We start from the raw sequence: 15,447 nt of genomic DNA on the forward strand, positions 1-15,447 counted from the left end.
AAACAAAATAGAAACATTCTTTTTACATTAAATATATTATTTACTATATATAAAAAATATATAAAATATCCAATATAAAAAAGGATAAATTGATACAAAATTAAAATAATAAAAAGTGTGATTAAAACAGTAAAAAGATGTGGAACAATAGAATTGATTATAGAATGCTGCCTTTTATATTAATTTTTTCCCCCTTTTTTTTTCCATTTATGTGTGAAGTCCCGGAACATGTTTGTCATCATATTTTGATAGTGACCCAGTTCTGCATGTTATGAATGAGAGGAACATGAATTTGAATTTGACTGGTTACGTGTTTGCATTGAAGGTTAATTGTTTGCCTCAGGGCTAGCGATGACACCGAGAAAAGTAATACCAGCTATATTGAGGAGGGCCAGCCAGTGCACGGTAAGAACTTCTTTAAAAAAGTTAAATTCCATGTTACATGCCAACCTCCCAGTTACACTTATTTATGAAAAGATGTAATGCATTTCCATGTGTATTTACATATGGCTTCAGGTAAAGTGTCAAGGTCAAGTTTAAGTGACAGTCTCACATACAGTGGGTACGGAAAGTATTCAGACCCCCTTAAATTTTTCACTCTTTGTTATATTGCAGCCATTTGCTAAAATCATTTAAGTTAATTTTTTTTCCTCATTAATGTACACACAGCACCCCATATTGACAGAAAAACACAGAATCATGTGTATTTACATATGGCTTCAGGTAAAGTGTCAAGGTCAAGTTTAAGTGACAGTCTCACATACATCAGCTGAGGGCATCATGCGAAAAACAAACCCGTCCTCTGGTCTAATCTGTCTCTCCCCACACAGAGATTACGATTCGCGTCGATGAGTCAGATTGCCTGTCGGCAGCCAGCTCCCACGACATGGAGACAGAGCGTTTCCTCTCCACGGGCACAACCGGCCGCCGGGTGTCCTTCAACGAAGCAGCGCTCTTCGATCACAGCAAGAAAACACAGGAGAAGGGTCGAAGGTCAGCCGCCCACTCACTCGTACCACCCACTCTAGACACAGAGCGCTCCTATTCACAGCGCTCGCTGCCGCAGCAGACTGCAGCTTTCATTACTCATTTATCTATGCGTTTTACATTTACATCTGGGCTTGTCAGATGCATGAGCCGTTGATGAATAACGGGCATTAACTCGTTTGTCAACATCAATATTTTGGGTAAAATTAACAAAACTTGATTATCTGATTATCCGAAGCACCTTTACAAATTCATGTAATTTGATGAATGAATATTTGAAAGTACTTTATTTATTTATTTGTAAGGTCATAAAAATGTATGCATAATAAGTAATAAAGAATTATTATTAATATTGTTAAAAAATATATATATAATACATTTTATATATACACACACACACACACATTTATTTTGAGATATACTACATCAAAAAGTATTTAAATGATTAGCATTTAATGATTTAATAAAAATCTTATTCTTTAATTTGTCATTTTACATTTGATATTTTAAGAATAATATATAATTTTTTTATAATATAAAAACAATATAATAGATATAAAATTAAATATGTGTATATATTTATATAAATGTAAAAAAAATTTAAAAGAACTTAATGCATTACATATTTAATTTGATATGTACTTCATCTAAAACTATTTGAAAAAAGCATTTTGTATTTAATACCTATGCATACATTATTACCTAAAAATTATTAGATTTTTTTAAAGAATTTTTTTTTCAAATTTGTCAAAATTAAAACAATATAATATATTATATATATATTAATCACCTTTTTCTTTGTGTTTAATATATAATCAGTATATAATTAGAGAAAAAAATTTGTTTTAAATATTAATTTGTTAAATTACATAACTTTTTGATTACAACTAAAAGAATAAGATGATTAAAATTGTGATTTATGTATATATATCAAATTATTATTAAAACAGGAGTTATGCATAAATCTGTTTTTAAGCAGTATGCAGATAAGACAGTTTCTTTGGTTGACTACTTTTCGCAATGCAATTTGTCTACTATCAGCACAGATAACTCATCTTCGACTATCTAAACGACACTTTCAGCCAACACATTCCCGTGATATATTTGTGGTGTGAAGTGATAAATCCAGCCAACATGTGTCGTATTTCGATACTCACCATCCACGAGTGTGAGTCATCAGAGAACAGTATTGCCATGACAACGCGCCCCATCGCTAAATCCAGCCTCTCAATTTTTCAGGTGACAGCCACATTGCTCTGCTAATAGGAGAATATGATTTCAGTCATAACAAGGGCGGAGATCGTATTTTTCTGGGTCAGTTAAAAGCGCTGAGGTTGTGATGGATTGTCAGTTTGTTAAGTGATGTGGTGTTGTAAGGAGACGTTTATGCAGTGGAGCAATGGATTTATAGATATTGGGGTCATTAATGTTTTAACATGTTAGCTTTTACTTGTACTTTACTTTAGCCATGTCATGATGACAAGTGATAAATCCTACTGTATCTCACAAATTGTACCTTTTTTTAACCTAAGCAGCTGTTATTGATGTGACCCATGACAAGAAATCGGTTGTGTTCAGAATACTATTCTAACCTAGTATATACTGTACAAATATACTGACTACTAAAAACATAGCATGTGAAACAGTATACATCATTTATACTAGTAAGAGTTTGTTTTTTGAAAGAAATTAATACTTTTATCATCGAGAACACAATAAATTGTTCAAAAGGTGAAAGTAAAAATCTTTATAATGTTACAAAATATTTTTATTTAAAATAAATGCTCTTCTTTTGACCTTTTTTAATCAGTTTCCACAAAAACAATATTAACCAGCACAACTGTTTTTAACTGATAATAATAATAATAAAAAATGTCTCTTGAGCAGCAAATCAGCATATTAGAATGATTTCTGAAGGATCATGTGACACTGAAGACTGGAGTAATGATGCTGAAAATGTAGCTTTGATCACAGGAATAAATTAAATATTAAAACACATTCGATTAGAAAACAGTTATTTAAAATTGTAATAATATTTCAGAATTTTTACTGGTTTTACTGTAATTTTTAATCAAATAAACGCCTTGGTTAGCATAAGAGACTTCTTGCAAAAACATAAAAAATAGTACACCCCAAACGGTCCAACAGTAGTGCATTTTCCTAAATTTAATTAGTTTTCTCAATTATTGATTAGAAATAAATCGAAAACTGTGTTTATAAATGTATTAACTTTTGCTAATATAATCAAATATTAAGAAAAAATGGTTAAAATAGTAGCTGGTTCTTTCATCATGCTGGAAAAAGATACAGAAATTATCCACAGTATTGCGAACATTCTGCTATCGCGTCATTCCATAAGGTAGCCCCTCCCACAGTCAAATCTCATTGGTCCAAAATTCTGCTTGCATAGCTATATCCACCTTATTTTTAATGTAAGAGAGCAACCTTTTTAAACTTGAATGTGCGAGGCTTCTTGTGTCATTCGCTTCAAGCTTTTTTTAGCTGCACAAAACAAAAATATTCAAACTGGCATTTCGTATACTGTTTTTATTTTATTAAATATATATATATATATTTACTATTCTATTTTATTTTAGTATTTATTGTAAAATTGTAATCTGGTTTGTAGCGCAAGTATCATTTACTGTTCTAATTATAGTTATTCTGCAAGTTGTTTAACTATAGCAACTAATAAATCGGAAGTCTCAGAAAATAGATGAATAAGGTGGGTAAGAAACATTGGTCACACTTTATTTTAAGGTCCAATTCTCGCTATTAGCAAACAATTAACTACAACTTTTGCCTCAATAAACACCTAATTACTGCTTATTAATAGTTAGTAAGGTAGTTGTTAAGTTTAGGTATTAGGATGTAGAATATGGTCATGCAGAATATGTGCTTTATAACCACTAATAAACAGCCAATCTGTTAATAATGGAAATGCTAATAAGCAACTATAGTTAACAGTGAGAATTGGTCCCTATACTGAAGTGTTACAGAAACATCAAATATAACCTGACTGGGTGTCAAATTTTAAAAATGTTTCATCTCACCAGGGGTGCATTTCCCAAAAGCAACGTTAGCCAACTACGTTATGTAAGTTCCGTTGTTATCAACATGGTTCAACGATTCGGTGTTTCCTAAAACCATAGTTCAAACGAACATTCGCAAACAGCGTCGCAAACTTACGTGGTTGGAACTACAGCTCTCGACATGCAGTACAATCTATATATTCCATTCTATCTAAATATAAATGCATTTTAATCTATGTTTTTTTTTGCATCCTCTATAAGCGCCGTTTTTGACGAGTGCGCATGTGCACCCCGGAACCCCGGAGTATGACATAAGAGGGAACCCGCGATGAATCAAACATCAAATAAAGCAAAATGACAGGGAACAAAAAATTGTAAATTAGGCACCAGGTGCCATGTTCAATACAGCAGCATTTTAGAGATGTCTAAGGCCCCGATCAGACCGAATGCGTTTTTTTGCATTTGTTTATGTTGCTAGGCAACACCAAATCAGCTGTCCTGTCAGTCTAATCAAAGGATTATAGCGCGAGCGCTCTAAAATCTTTGTTTTTTGCTGTTAAGTAAACTGTCATATTATCAGAAAACTTACAAAAATACAGCTCTGTTCTGTCTGATCGGGGCCTAATCGATTAAATAGCAGAAGTTATTCCTCCACCACACGCGTGTGACGTCATTAACAATGTCGAACTAATGTGGTTCAAACGACGGAGATGCGACTGTGTTCGGGAAATAGTCGTGACTAGCTAGTTTGTTTCCACAACAATGCATCGTACTATGGTGGTTAATCAGCGAGTTACATTGTTGTACAGGAAATGCACCCCTGATTAGGACTTGATGTTAGAATGCTGCTTCAATAAAGCTATTGAGTCTGAATCTTTAATACACATTTTTATATCTGTACCAGGCATCATGTTTAATCAGGTTTCTTATTACTGCCCAAATAATAACCGCCCATTGTGTTCGTCACGTGCACAGCCACCAGTATTTTCACTGCCCCAGACTGCCCTGACCAGCCGGAGTCTCAGTCCCAGCTCTGCCCTTCCTGGCGACGCTCTTAATTCCACTGTGGCCACGACGTTCTTTGAGAGCATCACAGCGGCCGGTCCTGAGCTGTCCAGCCCGTGTCTAGTGAGTCACACACACTCACCCACTGACACATCACAATACACACAACAATCCACGCAAACGGACAACTCAAAGTTAATTTGAGTCACAAACACATGCTGGATGCATATAGCAGATCATCCGATTGTATTGCATTTATGTAATCTTGCGAACACAAACAGATGGAGGTCAGAGGAGGAGTCGGGAGGAGCACAGGCATCATGGGTAACGGTAGAGAGTGTGCGTCGGCCTCATCCATGGCCCTGTCCTCCTCTGGCGGGGCCCCACAGGGCCCCATGCTGCAGTTCTTCACCAAGCTCCGCCGACACGCCAGCCTGGAGGGAGCAAGTCCCTACTTCAAGATTAAGAAGTGGAAGTTCGACAGCAGCCAGAGAGCTTCAAGTCTAGACATGAGAGGTCAGTGACACATCCAGGAGCTGGCAGCAGATTAAAGAAAGCATCCGGTGTGAATGTAGGGCGCTAGTTTCATCACAAATAAACAGGCTGTGCTGATGAATTTTGAATTTTATAGAGGTATTGCTATTTCGTGTTGTTTAAAAAATGTTTTTCTTAAATATAAAGCCAACTACATTTTTTAATGGACTATACTGATTAAAACAGTTTAGTTTCCAGATATTTTTGATATTTGGATATTTTTATCAGTGCTTTATCTATAATTAGCTTTAGAGTATTTTGTTTTGTTTTTAAAGCAGTGCATTTTTAATTAGAAGTTGTAAAATATTTAATTATTTTTAATAAAACAAATCATTAAAAAATGAATTTAACATTTAAATATTGTACTTAAGCATACAATGCCGTTAAAAAATGTGGGTTATTTTTTTGGGCTTTTGGGGCATTTATTTGATCAAAAGTACAGCAAAAACAGTAATATTGTGAAATATTATTACAATTTAAAATCAATGTTTCTATTTTAATATATTTTAAAGCGTAATTTATTCCTGTGATGGTGAAGCTGAATTTTCAGCATCATTACTCTTCAGTCTTCAGAGTCACATGATCCTTCAGAAATCATTCTAATATGCTGCTTTTATCAAGAAACATTTCTTATTATTATCAATCCTGAAAACTAAATATTTTTTGATGAATAGAAAGTTCAAAAGAACAGCATTTATTTGAAAACTTTTGTAATATTAAAAATGTTTTTACTGTCATTTTTGATCAATTGAATGCATCCCTGCTGAATAAAAGAATTAATTTATTTTAAAAAATCTTATTGACCTCAAACATTTGAATGGGAGTGTATATTAAAGAAGTTTTTGCAGAGCGTAGTGGTTGGCATTTGTTCTTCAAATGTACTGAACAATGATGTGAATTTGGTGGCAAAAAGCGATCTCATTTTCTTCTCTTAATTTTATCACCTTTGTATTATACTAATGCATTGACATGACAAAAATCCTCTGATAGTGCAGGTGTGATATTATTCTACCTCATGTTTTGAATATGAGAAAAGTGCATGGTGTAGCTGATGGGACTGAATGAATTAATAAACATGAATGAATAGATTAATAAGAATGCTGCTGTTTGATTATATAAGTATTACTGTAAATATCTCTGGATTTATCCTCTCAGGTCTGACAGCATGAAAGGAAGTGAGATAACACTGCTGCGGAAAGTACAGACAGTGTTATGAACCTGTGAAGCGATGTTTCCTAGCCTTAGGGGATGCAAAGCAATATTGAATGTTTCTTTGCTTTTCATTTAGCCCCTGCATTGTGTATTACCTTGGAAAAATGATTGAAGACCTTAATAGAGTTTTAGTGCCTTCATGAAGCATGGAGCAGAGAAATGGTTTGGTTTTTGTGTGTGCATGTGTGTGTAGCAGACTATAGAATATTCTCTCAGCCAAGACGAAGCTGCTGTATCTGAGTGCCAAGACTCACTCTCAAGCAGATGGCCGGTTGACGCAGGGCTCTTCCATTCCAAACTTTTTTTTATTTTTTTATTTTTTTTATGAGAGACAGCGAAAATGAGCGTCCCAAACGCTCAGTGTTTGTGAAACAATACAGTCATGATAAAAGCTATGCTCTTCAATAGATTTCCACTGTTGGATGCCCAGGGTAACAAATAAGATACATGTTATAATGTTAATTATGTTTTCTGAATGCATTAAACCTAATGTACTACATTTAGAAAGCAAAAGAGGAGAGGTTGGAATCCATTATTCGAGAATTGTAAGATGAGTTAATGAATTGTAAATGTTTTTTCATGTTCCATATGTTATGTTGGTCTTATTTGTACTGGATTTGTGTACATCTGTACAAGTGTACATGTGGCTACCTATCTTGGCCAGGACACTCCTGTAAAACAAGGTTTTTAATCTTTCTTGGTAAAAAAATAAAGGTAAAATAATAATAATAATAAATTTAGAGGCAAATTATATATTTATTTATTATTTATGCATTATTTTACAATTATCTTTATATTACTTTTATTTTATATTTTAAAATAAAATAATTATTTTAATTCATGAGAACCCTAGTTATACACCAAAATGGAGCCAGACGAAATGTGAGTTTGCTCAAAGTAATTTGTCTATCAGCTATTTCAGCCACCAGACTGGATATGATTTGATTCTTACCAAAACTATGAGATAACACAGTGATAAGTGAGAATTAACATATTGAGAATTGAAGAGCAAAGTCACAATTATCAATATTTTTCCACTAAAACGTCATTTAAACACTATTTCTGTAAAATGAACTGTTATGAATAATTATGTTCGAAATAATTATTTCATAATTTAGCCCTATAAAACCAATAGTTTTGACTGTCTTTTTTGTGCGTGGATATATTCATACATTAATTTTTCGTTAATTTTACCACAATAAATAAGTGTAGGATAATGGCTGATTTACGACCAGTTGACCCTTCGCAAAGACCTGCCATGCTTAGTTACTGTTGCTATGTCCAACAAGCCATGGCACTGCCACTCTCACTCCACACACCATGTTCTCAAGTAGTGAAAAATACATCGAGGAGCAAAGAGGAAACTGACAACATACCAACAGACAAGATAGAGCAGGTTACTACTGGTATGAAACATAGTCTTAGCTTTCAAATTTTGTCATTTTGTAAGAAATTCAAACAATAAATACCATTTTGTGGCCCTTTAATGTGTCGTGACAGATAGCTGTAGCGCCTCAGTTCAAGCGGCATGTGAACCAATCATCTCTTTCTCTTTACTAGTTATAGCGCGAAATAAGCATGAATGAACATCAGAAGGTATCTTGTTTCAACCACGGAAAGACATCAATACACCGTATTTGAAGTTAATCTACTCTCCTGTCTAATTTGTTTGTTGGACAAAAATGGCAGATTCAGCATTATGATTGGTCAGATCACCTGTCAATCAAACTCCCTACGTAGGGTCAATTTGAAAGTTCAATGCAACTGCGACTAGGGGGCGAAAAGCGGCAATCGTACACAAATATCGGATATAATGGAACGGTGGTTTAAAGGGGTCATGAGTCATGACATGGATTTTTTCAAAATTATTTTAATATGTTCCTTGAGGTTTAATTATAATGTTAATAAAGGTTTTTGCAAAAAAAAAGAATAATAATAATAAAAATAAATAAATAAATATGTGGAAAAAATGATTATTTTCAACCCTCATTCTGAACCTCTCCCAGAAACAGGCTGTTTTATGAGCGGTTCCTTTAAGGCTTCTCAGTAAACGGCCATTGTTATGACTGACTAACATCATTGCATCGGAAACAATATCAACGCCCCCTCGCTATTGCATGTTATGACAACATAATCAAAATAAAACTGTAATTTCCAGACCAAGCAACTAGAAATAATTTACTTACAGACTGATGCAGCTGCAGTCAGATCTAATACTGCTTCATTTTTCAACAAATGTTTCTTTGTGAACTCTCCATGACACTGTGCCTCATTTACAAAACAAAATGCTCCAAAGTCCGAACGAGCTGTTTAAACCAAACGCGTCAAAGCAAACGTTCTTTCTCTTTATTTGTCCTGACGACAGACTCAAGCGCGCGGACTATATCAGAAAATGAACGCGCATCTGTATCGAAGACTCTAGAATACCTTAAAGGGAATTTGACTGTATCCAGTGTAGACAAGATAGCAGCAGTGATTGTAATTTCTATTTGTTTTTGACGCGACACGACACGTGATCAAGTGTCAAACCGTTAGCTTCTGAATGCCAGTGGGCAGGGCCTATGTCGATGTGTTGCTCAGGAGGCAGTATTTATGCAAACGACTGTCTAGCTGATGTCACCATGTCCCATATAAGATTTAAAACGAGCCGTTTTCTGAGTTATTACATGAATGCATTTTATTGATGATGAGGAGATTTTAAGTTATGAAACTTGCAGGATGTATTAACCATACAAAGACCTCTTCTGTATCAAAAGATCAAGGGAAATTTGGTTTCTCATGTCATGATTCCTTTAAGGTGGAAAATGAAAGTAGTTTGAGAGGAAGAGCAAGTAACGGATTATAAAAAGTTGTTACCATAATTGGCTAATAGCACACAAGAAACTATGGTTCTAACTACAGGTCTAGAGTTGTAGTACCAACTACAAAACTTTGTGATGCAGTTTGCAAATATCTACTGGAAATATGGTTTTGAGAATTCATTGAACTATGTTGGTAATGATGGAATTTGCGATTACAGTTTGCAAATACAGGGTTCGTTTTGGTGGACCAATTATTTGTTGACAATTAAACCTAAAATGTGTCAATTTTATTTCTTATAGCATTTAAAATTGCTTTGTGAGTCTATTGATGATGCCACAAAATTCACGTTGTCCCCACAGGTTCCCCCAAGCGGAGGCAGTTCCAGCGGCAGCGTGCAGCCAGCGAGACCATGGACCAGGAGGAGCATGATGGCCATCACATCGACCTCATCCAGTACATCGCTCGCACCAAGGATGTCACCTACTGCCCCACCCGGCCTAGTCCACGTTTTCTCTCCCCCCCTTCCACACCCCCACCCTCCCTCGGCAGGTATCTTTAATTGCCTCGCCCATGCATTCGCTATAGCAACCATCTGCCTCACCACGCCTCATACAGCAGACCTCATTCCATGCTGGACTGATCTCAGCGCGCTGATCGCATTGCCTTATCGTGGCATCATCAGCTTACAGTGCAAAAAGCTTTGCTTTAGATTTGGAAGTTGTTTCCTTGAATTTGGGTAAATACCACAGGTGTACCTTTTGGTATTTTTAGCCATCAGTTAGCATTTGTTTTGCAAAATGGGCCAAGAAGGACAATTTACATGTTTATGAACATTAGTATATTTGTTTATATTTGCTTACCTATCACAACTGACTTTCCTGTTTCTGTCGCTGTGTACTGGTCTTCTCAAATTAACCATCACAGAGTGAGTCACAACCATCTGTGCACTAATGGAGGCATCTGTTTTAACATCTCTGAATCTGGACTCCAAGCTTTAACAGAAGGGAAAATAAACAAACATAATATATTTGACATACACTACCATTCAAACGTTTGGGGTCACTTTTATTCAGCGAAGATGCATTAAAGTGGTCCAAGTGACATTAAATACATTTAGAATATACAAAAGATTTCTATTTCACATAAATGCTGAAGAATCCTGAAAAAATATAAAAAAAATAAAAATATTAAGCAGCACAACTTTTGACAACTTCAACATAGATAAAGAAGAAATGTTTCTTGCGTATTTTAGAATTATTTCTAAATAATCTTGTGTCGCTGAAGACAGGAGTAATGGCTACTGAAAATTCAGCTTTGCCACCACAAGAAAAAAAAAACATTTAAAATCTATTCAAATGGATAACCAGTTATTTTTTCTGTATTTTTGAACAAATTAATGAGAGACTTCTCTAATCTTACTATCCCCACACTGTTGACCAGTAATGTAGACCTACACTGACATAAAACATGATGTTGTGCTATGTTGTGGCATTTTCTAATTAAATAATATAATAGGGATGGTCTACAGTGGTTAGCTACTCAACTAGTTTAGACTAGTCAGTTAGTTAGGTTGACTAGTTTACCTTAGTTTTCAGTATTGTACAACTAAGATTGTAGCAGTGCTACTTAAATTGTCATTTTAAAAATTGCTTTGTGTTTTTTACTGTATTTGGAGCATTGCAATTTTAGGTTTATTATTTTTATAAAAATGTTATTTAAAAATTGTAAAAATATGAAAAATATATAAAAGTTAAAACATGTCTGAATCTGGGCTCAAAGATAAACTAAAAATAAACTTAATTTATTTAAAAAAAATAAAATTTATTTGACAAACCCACACTAAAACAGATGTTGTGCTACACTCCGGCATTCTCTAAAGAAATACTGACTATACTTAAGAAAACGAGTTTGACTGATTTCATATGTGTGCTGTTCTTCAGGTTAGAGGTGGAGGTGATGGTGGAGCCCAGCTGCAGCAGAGCGATGGGTCCCGGGGTGATCGGCCTCACCTCTGAGCCCCCGCAAGAGAGTCTTGGAATGGGCTACCATCAGCAGAGCTTAGAACCTCAGACCTTGTACCGTGATATCTGGACTCTTCGAGCCTCTCTTGAGCGGTATGTCGCGTCCGACCAGAGCAGCAACAACGACAAAGACTCCGTCCGTAGTGACGCAGACAGCATGTGCTCTTTAGGGGGTAAGACCGAGATGGGAGGGCTGCCTAGGTACCCCTCGCAGGATATTGGGGATGAGATGGAGGGGGATGCGGACTTGCCTCTAGATGAGGGATCGGAGAAAGGTCGCAAACAGGATAGTGTCGATTCTGAAAGGGGAAGTGACGGGGAGCCAGGAAACCGCAAGCTGCTCCAAATGGACAGCGGTTATGCCTCGATAGAAGCACCTTCGCGTGCTCCCGAGGAGTTGCGACTGTTTGGTAGCAGCAGTAGCAGTAAGGACGGCTCTGCCGTGGAGCGCAGGCACTTCTTCAGTTCTGGTCGCAAAGGGACCGTGTGCGAGAGCTTCGACACGGACATCTTCGACGAAGAACTCGAAGAGGAACCCGCGGGTGCCAGCGGCGGTGTGGATGGAGTGGAAACGGACGAGAGCACCATGCTGTGGTCCCCCTATAGCCAGATGTTCACTCAACACGACGTTCAACCTCATCCCCCCGTCCTTTCCCGGCGTGACTACAGCATCGATGAGAAAACCGACGCACTTTTCCACGAGTTTTTGCGGCACGACCCGCAGTTCGATCAGCAGGAGTCTCCGCTGCGCTCCAAGCATCGTTCCCGGGTGCACCTGCGTAAGCAGTGGCAGCGCTCCAAACAGTACAGCGACCCCGGCCAGCGCTTCCAATCCTCTTTTGACCGGTACCGCACTCCTCTCCGACGCGGCGAAACTGTCAACTACCCTCTAGAGACTAGCTACCACAGCACGCTCCCACGAATCATTAGTGCACCTGACGAAGAGAGCAGGAAAGGTGCAACCAGTACACCCGAGACACCCAAGGCAGATCAGGATACCGCTACTGATGTGGATCCCGACAAGATAAGAATATCTTCCAGCACCGAAAGCAGCGGAACCATCAATGAAAAGGAAGCCCTTGAGGCATCGCAGCTCCCTCCAATGACTGACATTGCTGGAGAGCAATCGCTGGGCCGGGAGAACTCTAGGCAAACATTGCCACCGCCTGAGCCTCCTGATGAACATACACCCAAATGTACAAGCTATGGCCCACAGACAATCACAGAAGAGCTGAGAGACAAGCTAGCGGCAACACTCGAAGAGCGGCTGTACTCGGATCTCCGCAGGACCAGGGAACCGCCCGAGTGTAGTGCAGTGACTGTGACCTACACATCGCCCGATCACAGTCCAGTGTAGCATGTGGCTCCCTTCATCTCCTCGTGCAAGAACACTTCGCGGCAACTACAGGTCCAAAGTTTTGATCGACATTGGCTCTGACATTGGACATTGGAACAGGTTTGCTTTGGTCATTTAAATGGCATTGAAATCATTCTCATTATGTCCTAGACCAGTGGTGTAGAGACATTTCTTCCATGCTCAGTGTTAAATAAATGGCAATTAAGGCTCATACCTCATGTTGCTCAATGCACCAAGTCTTAAACAAATGAAATGTCAAAGTCTGTTATTATAGCTCTCCATTTAGCTACTTGTTGACTTCAAAAGCCAATATTTTCTCTGCACTAGGTAATCCACTGTGAAATTGGGTGCTATTAGATTAAAGATTGATTATATTTGTAATTGCATGACTTATATTGCAATGTTGCCTATCCGGATGTCTGTTCATGACCCAAATCAATATTATTTTCTTTTACTTGTTTTTAAATGTACAAGCTAGCCCTCCATTCGGTTATTATGTTTTGTTTCTGAAGTTGTAAAATACTCAGTACTACTTATTATTAGCATCTGGGATTTTGTTGTGTGGTTGAACCTGCTTTAAGATTTTAGAAAAAAAAATGCTATAAATTATAAATCATAATTGGAATAAACTTTAGAAATTTCCTTGTATGGGTAGACATGTCTAATTACGTCACATAACTCGTATTTCAAAAACAACAGCATATCTGAAACACCATGGCACTGGGCCAGTTCCTAAGCAAACATAAGTCTTTTCCCTTTTAAGTTCACAGTGTTTATAATTTGGGTTAAATAAAATGGGATTAGTTGCACTGCACTACATCACTAGCCGTGTTAGCTTGTTCCCCACCAACACGTTTGCAATCCATTATTAAGTGTCCTTGTCATTTAATAGTGTTATTTTACCATTGAATACTGAATGGCTAAAACTGCCTCTTTGTGAGATACTGTAATTTTATGACCATTGAATTATTATTATTATTATTGTGCTTTTCATCTTTTAAGTGTATCATTTGTTCTGTATCGTTGATCATATCTGCGAGAATGAGAAAAAGACAGAATGATTTTTGAGTATACAGTGCCAAACTGTTGTCAGGTATTACCAAGATAAAACATTAAAACACTGTAAGCAACAGTTGGGAAAACGGGGAAAGAAAAGACAGTCCTGCAAAATAATGATCACAGATATGCCTCTCCAAGGGTTTGAATCAGGCCTGAGAAATTTTTAAGAATTTCATTGTGAGAAGGTCATGCCTTTTCTTGCATGTATTTCCCGAAATGAGCTCTGTGTGTTCGTTAACATTACTTTTATGTGAAAATTACCAAGACAAGAATCCCTAGAGGTGGATGACTGCACATGCTGCCTTTGGACAGAAGCGTTATTTAAAATAATTTAAAGCAAATCCCACTGCCCAGCATAAGCAACTGTTGAATCTCGGTACAAATGCCACCATTCACGTTGATTTGACTTATTCCAATAAAATGGGATTCTAGTATTCCTGTCTGTCAGCTCACAGTATGGGTTGCGTTCTGTATTGATCATTATGGGTTTGATCTTCTTGGAAGCATGCAAACAAAAGGTTGTCTTTGGTGGATTCTCAATTGTGATGTGTTGGAAAGTCTATCTTTGTGAAATCTGAGCGAAAAGGCCATTGGTGATATGGCTCTTGATGTAATGAAGAAAAACCTTGGGTAGCATCCACAGGCCTTGTCTGTGAAGGCTCACATTGTTTTGTGGCCTTTTAGGGTGATTGTTTGAAATGTACTGACCATCTCACATGATTAATATGGTGCCTTCCTGTGTGTTTAACATTTAATGGGATAGTTCACCCAAGAAAAAAGTCCATACAGTGAAAGTCTGTGGGGTCCAAACATTGTTGTTTGACTTTCATTGCATGAGCAAAAACAGTTGAAAAATTATTCAAAATATCATCTTTTGTGTCCAACACATGAAAGGCAGTCATACATGTTTGGAATAAATGATGCCAGAATTTCCATTTTTGGATGAACCGTAACATTAAGTAAGCAATTGTTATGGCCAGATCTCAGTAGAGCACTTATTTCTTATCTCCTAGTTTGTACATAATTGAATAGGCCGAATTACCGTACAGAGATTATTAAAAAACTGAAAAAGAAAACAAAAAGCTGTTATTGCATTGCATAAATAGAAATCTGAAACATGGTACTTGCATTGCATTGTCAAATACATGTACACCTGTGTTAGCGAGTACAAATCCGGTCCTTGGTTTTGATTAACTGTAATCCATGTAATCCATAACATGTCATGGACAGTGAAATCTGTACAAAGGAAAGTAGAATTGTATATAAGCACAATGAGGTCCCAGTGCAGGCACTAGAATAGTCTATGTCTTGGATTTGACATAAACCTAGTTGGGACCTTTTGGTGATACAGTATGTGCACAATCAAATAGCTGTCGGTTGATGGATTACTGTGTATAGATTTGCATGTGATGACAAATTATTGTTTAGCAGATCCAAA

The 15,447-nt window shown here is 36.8% G+C and overlaps 1 protein-coding gene across 1 annotated transcript in view; it reads left to right on the forward strand.

The window, feature by feature from the left end:
- The window catches only part of LOC107728578 (voltage-dependent calcium channel beta subunit-associated regulatory protein-like), a 22,147-nt gene extending 7,266 nt beyond the window's left edge, over nt 1–14,881 (forward strand). Inside the window, exons 4-11 of the mRNA XM_016538801.1 lie at nt 326–405; nt 831–1,012; nt 1,070–1,100; nt 2,117–2,226; nt 4,995–5,147; nt 5,306–5,540; nt 9,932–10,121; nt 11,513–14,881. Of these exons, the coding sequence (XP_016394287.1) occupies nt 326–405; nt 831–1,012; nt 1,070–1,100; nt 2,117–2,226; nt 4,995–5,147; nt 5,306–5,540; nt 9,932–10,121; nt 11,513–12,950 (2,419 nt within the window). The 3' untranslated portion in view covers nt 12,951–14,881. The remainder of the gene's footprint in view (nt 1–325; nt 406–830; nt 1,013–1,069; nt 1,101–2,116; nt 2,227–4,994; nt 5,148–5,305; nt 5,541–9,931; nt 10,122–11,512) is intronic.
- Nucleotides 14,882–15,447: the final 566 nt, after the last annotated feature.

The sequence above is a fragment of the Sinocyclocheilus rhinocerous genome, unplaced genomic scaffold (genome assembly GCF_001515625.1).
Source record: "Sinocyclocheilus rhinocerous isolate Xijiao unplaced genomic scaffold, SAMN03320098_v1.1 scaffold1238, whole genome shotgun sequence".
Taxonomy (NCBI): domain Eukaryota; kingdom Metazoa; phylum Chordata; class Actinopteri; order Cypriniformes; family Cyprinidae; genus Sinocyclocheilus; species Sinocyclocheilus rhinocerous.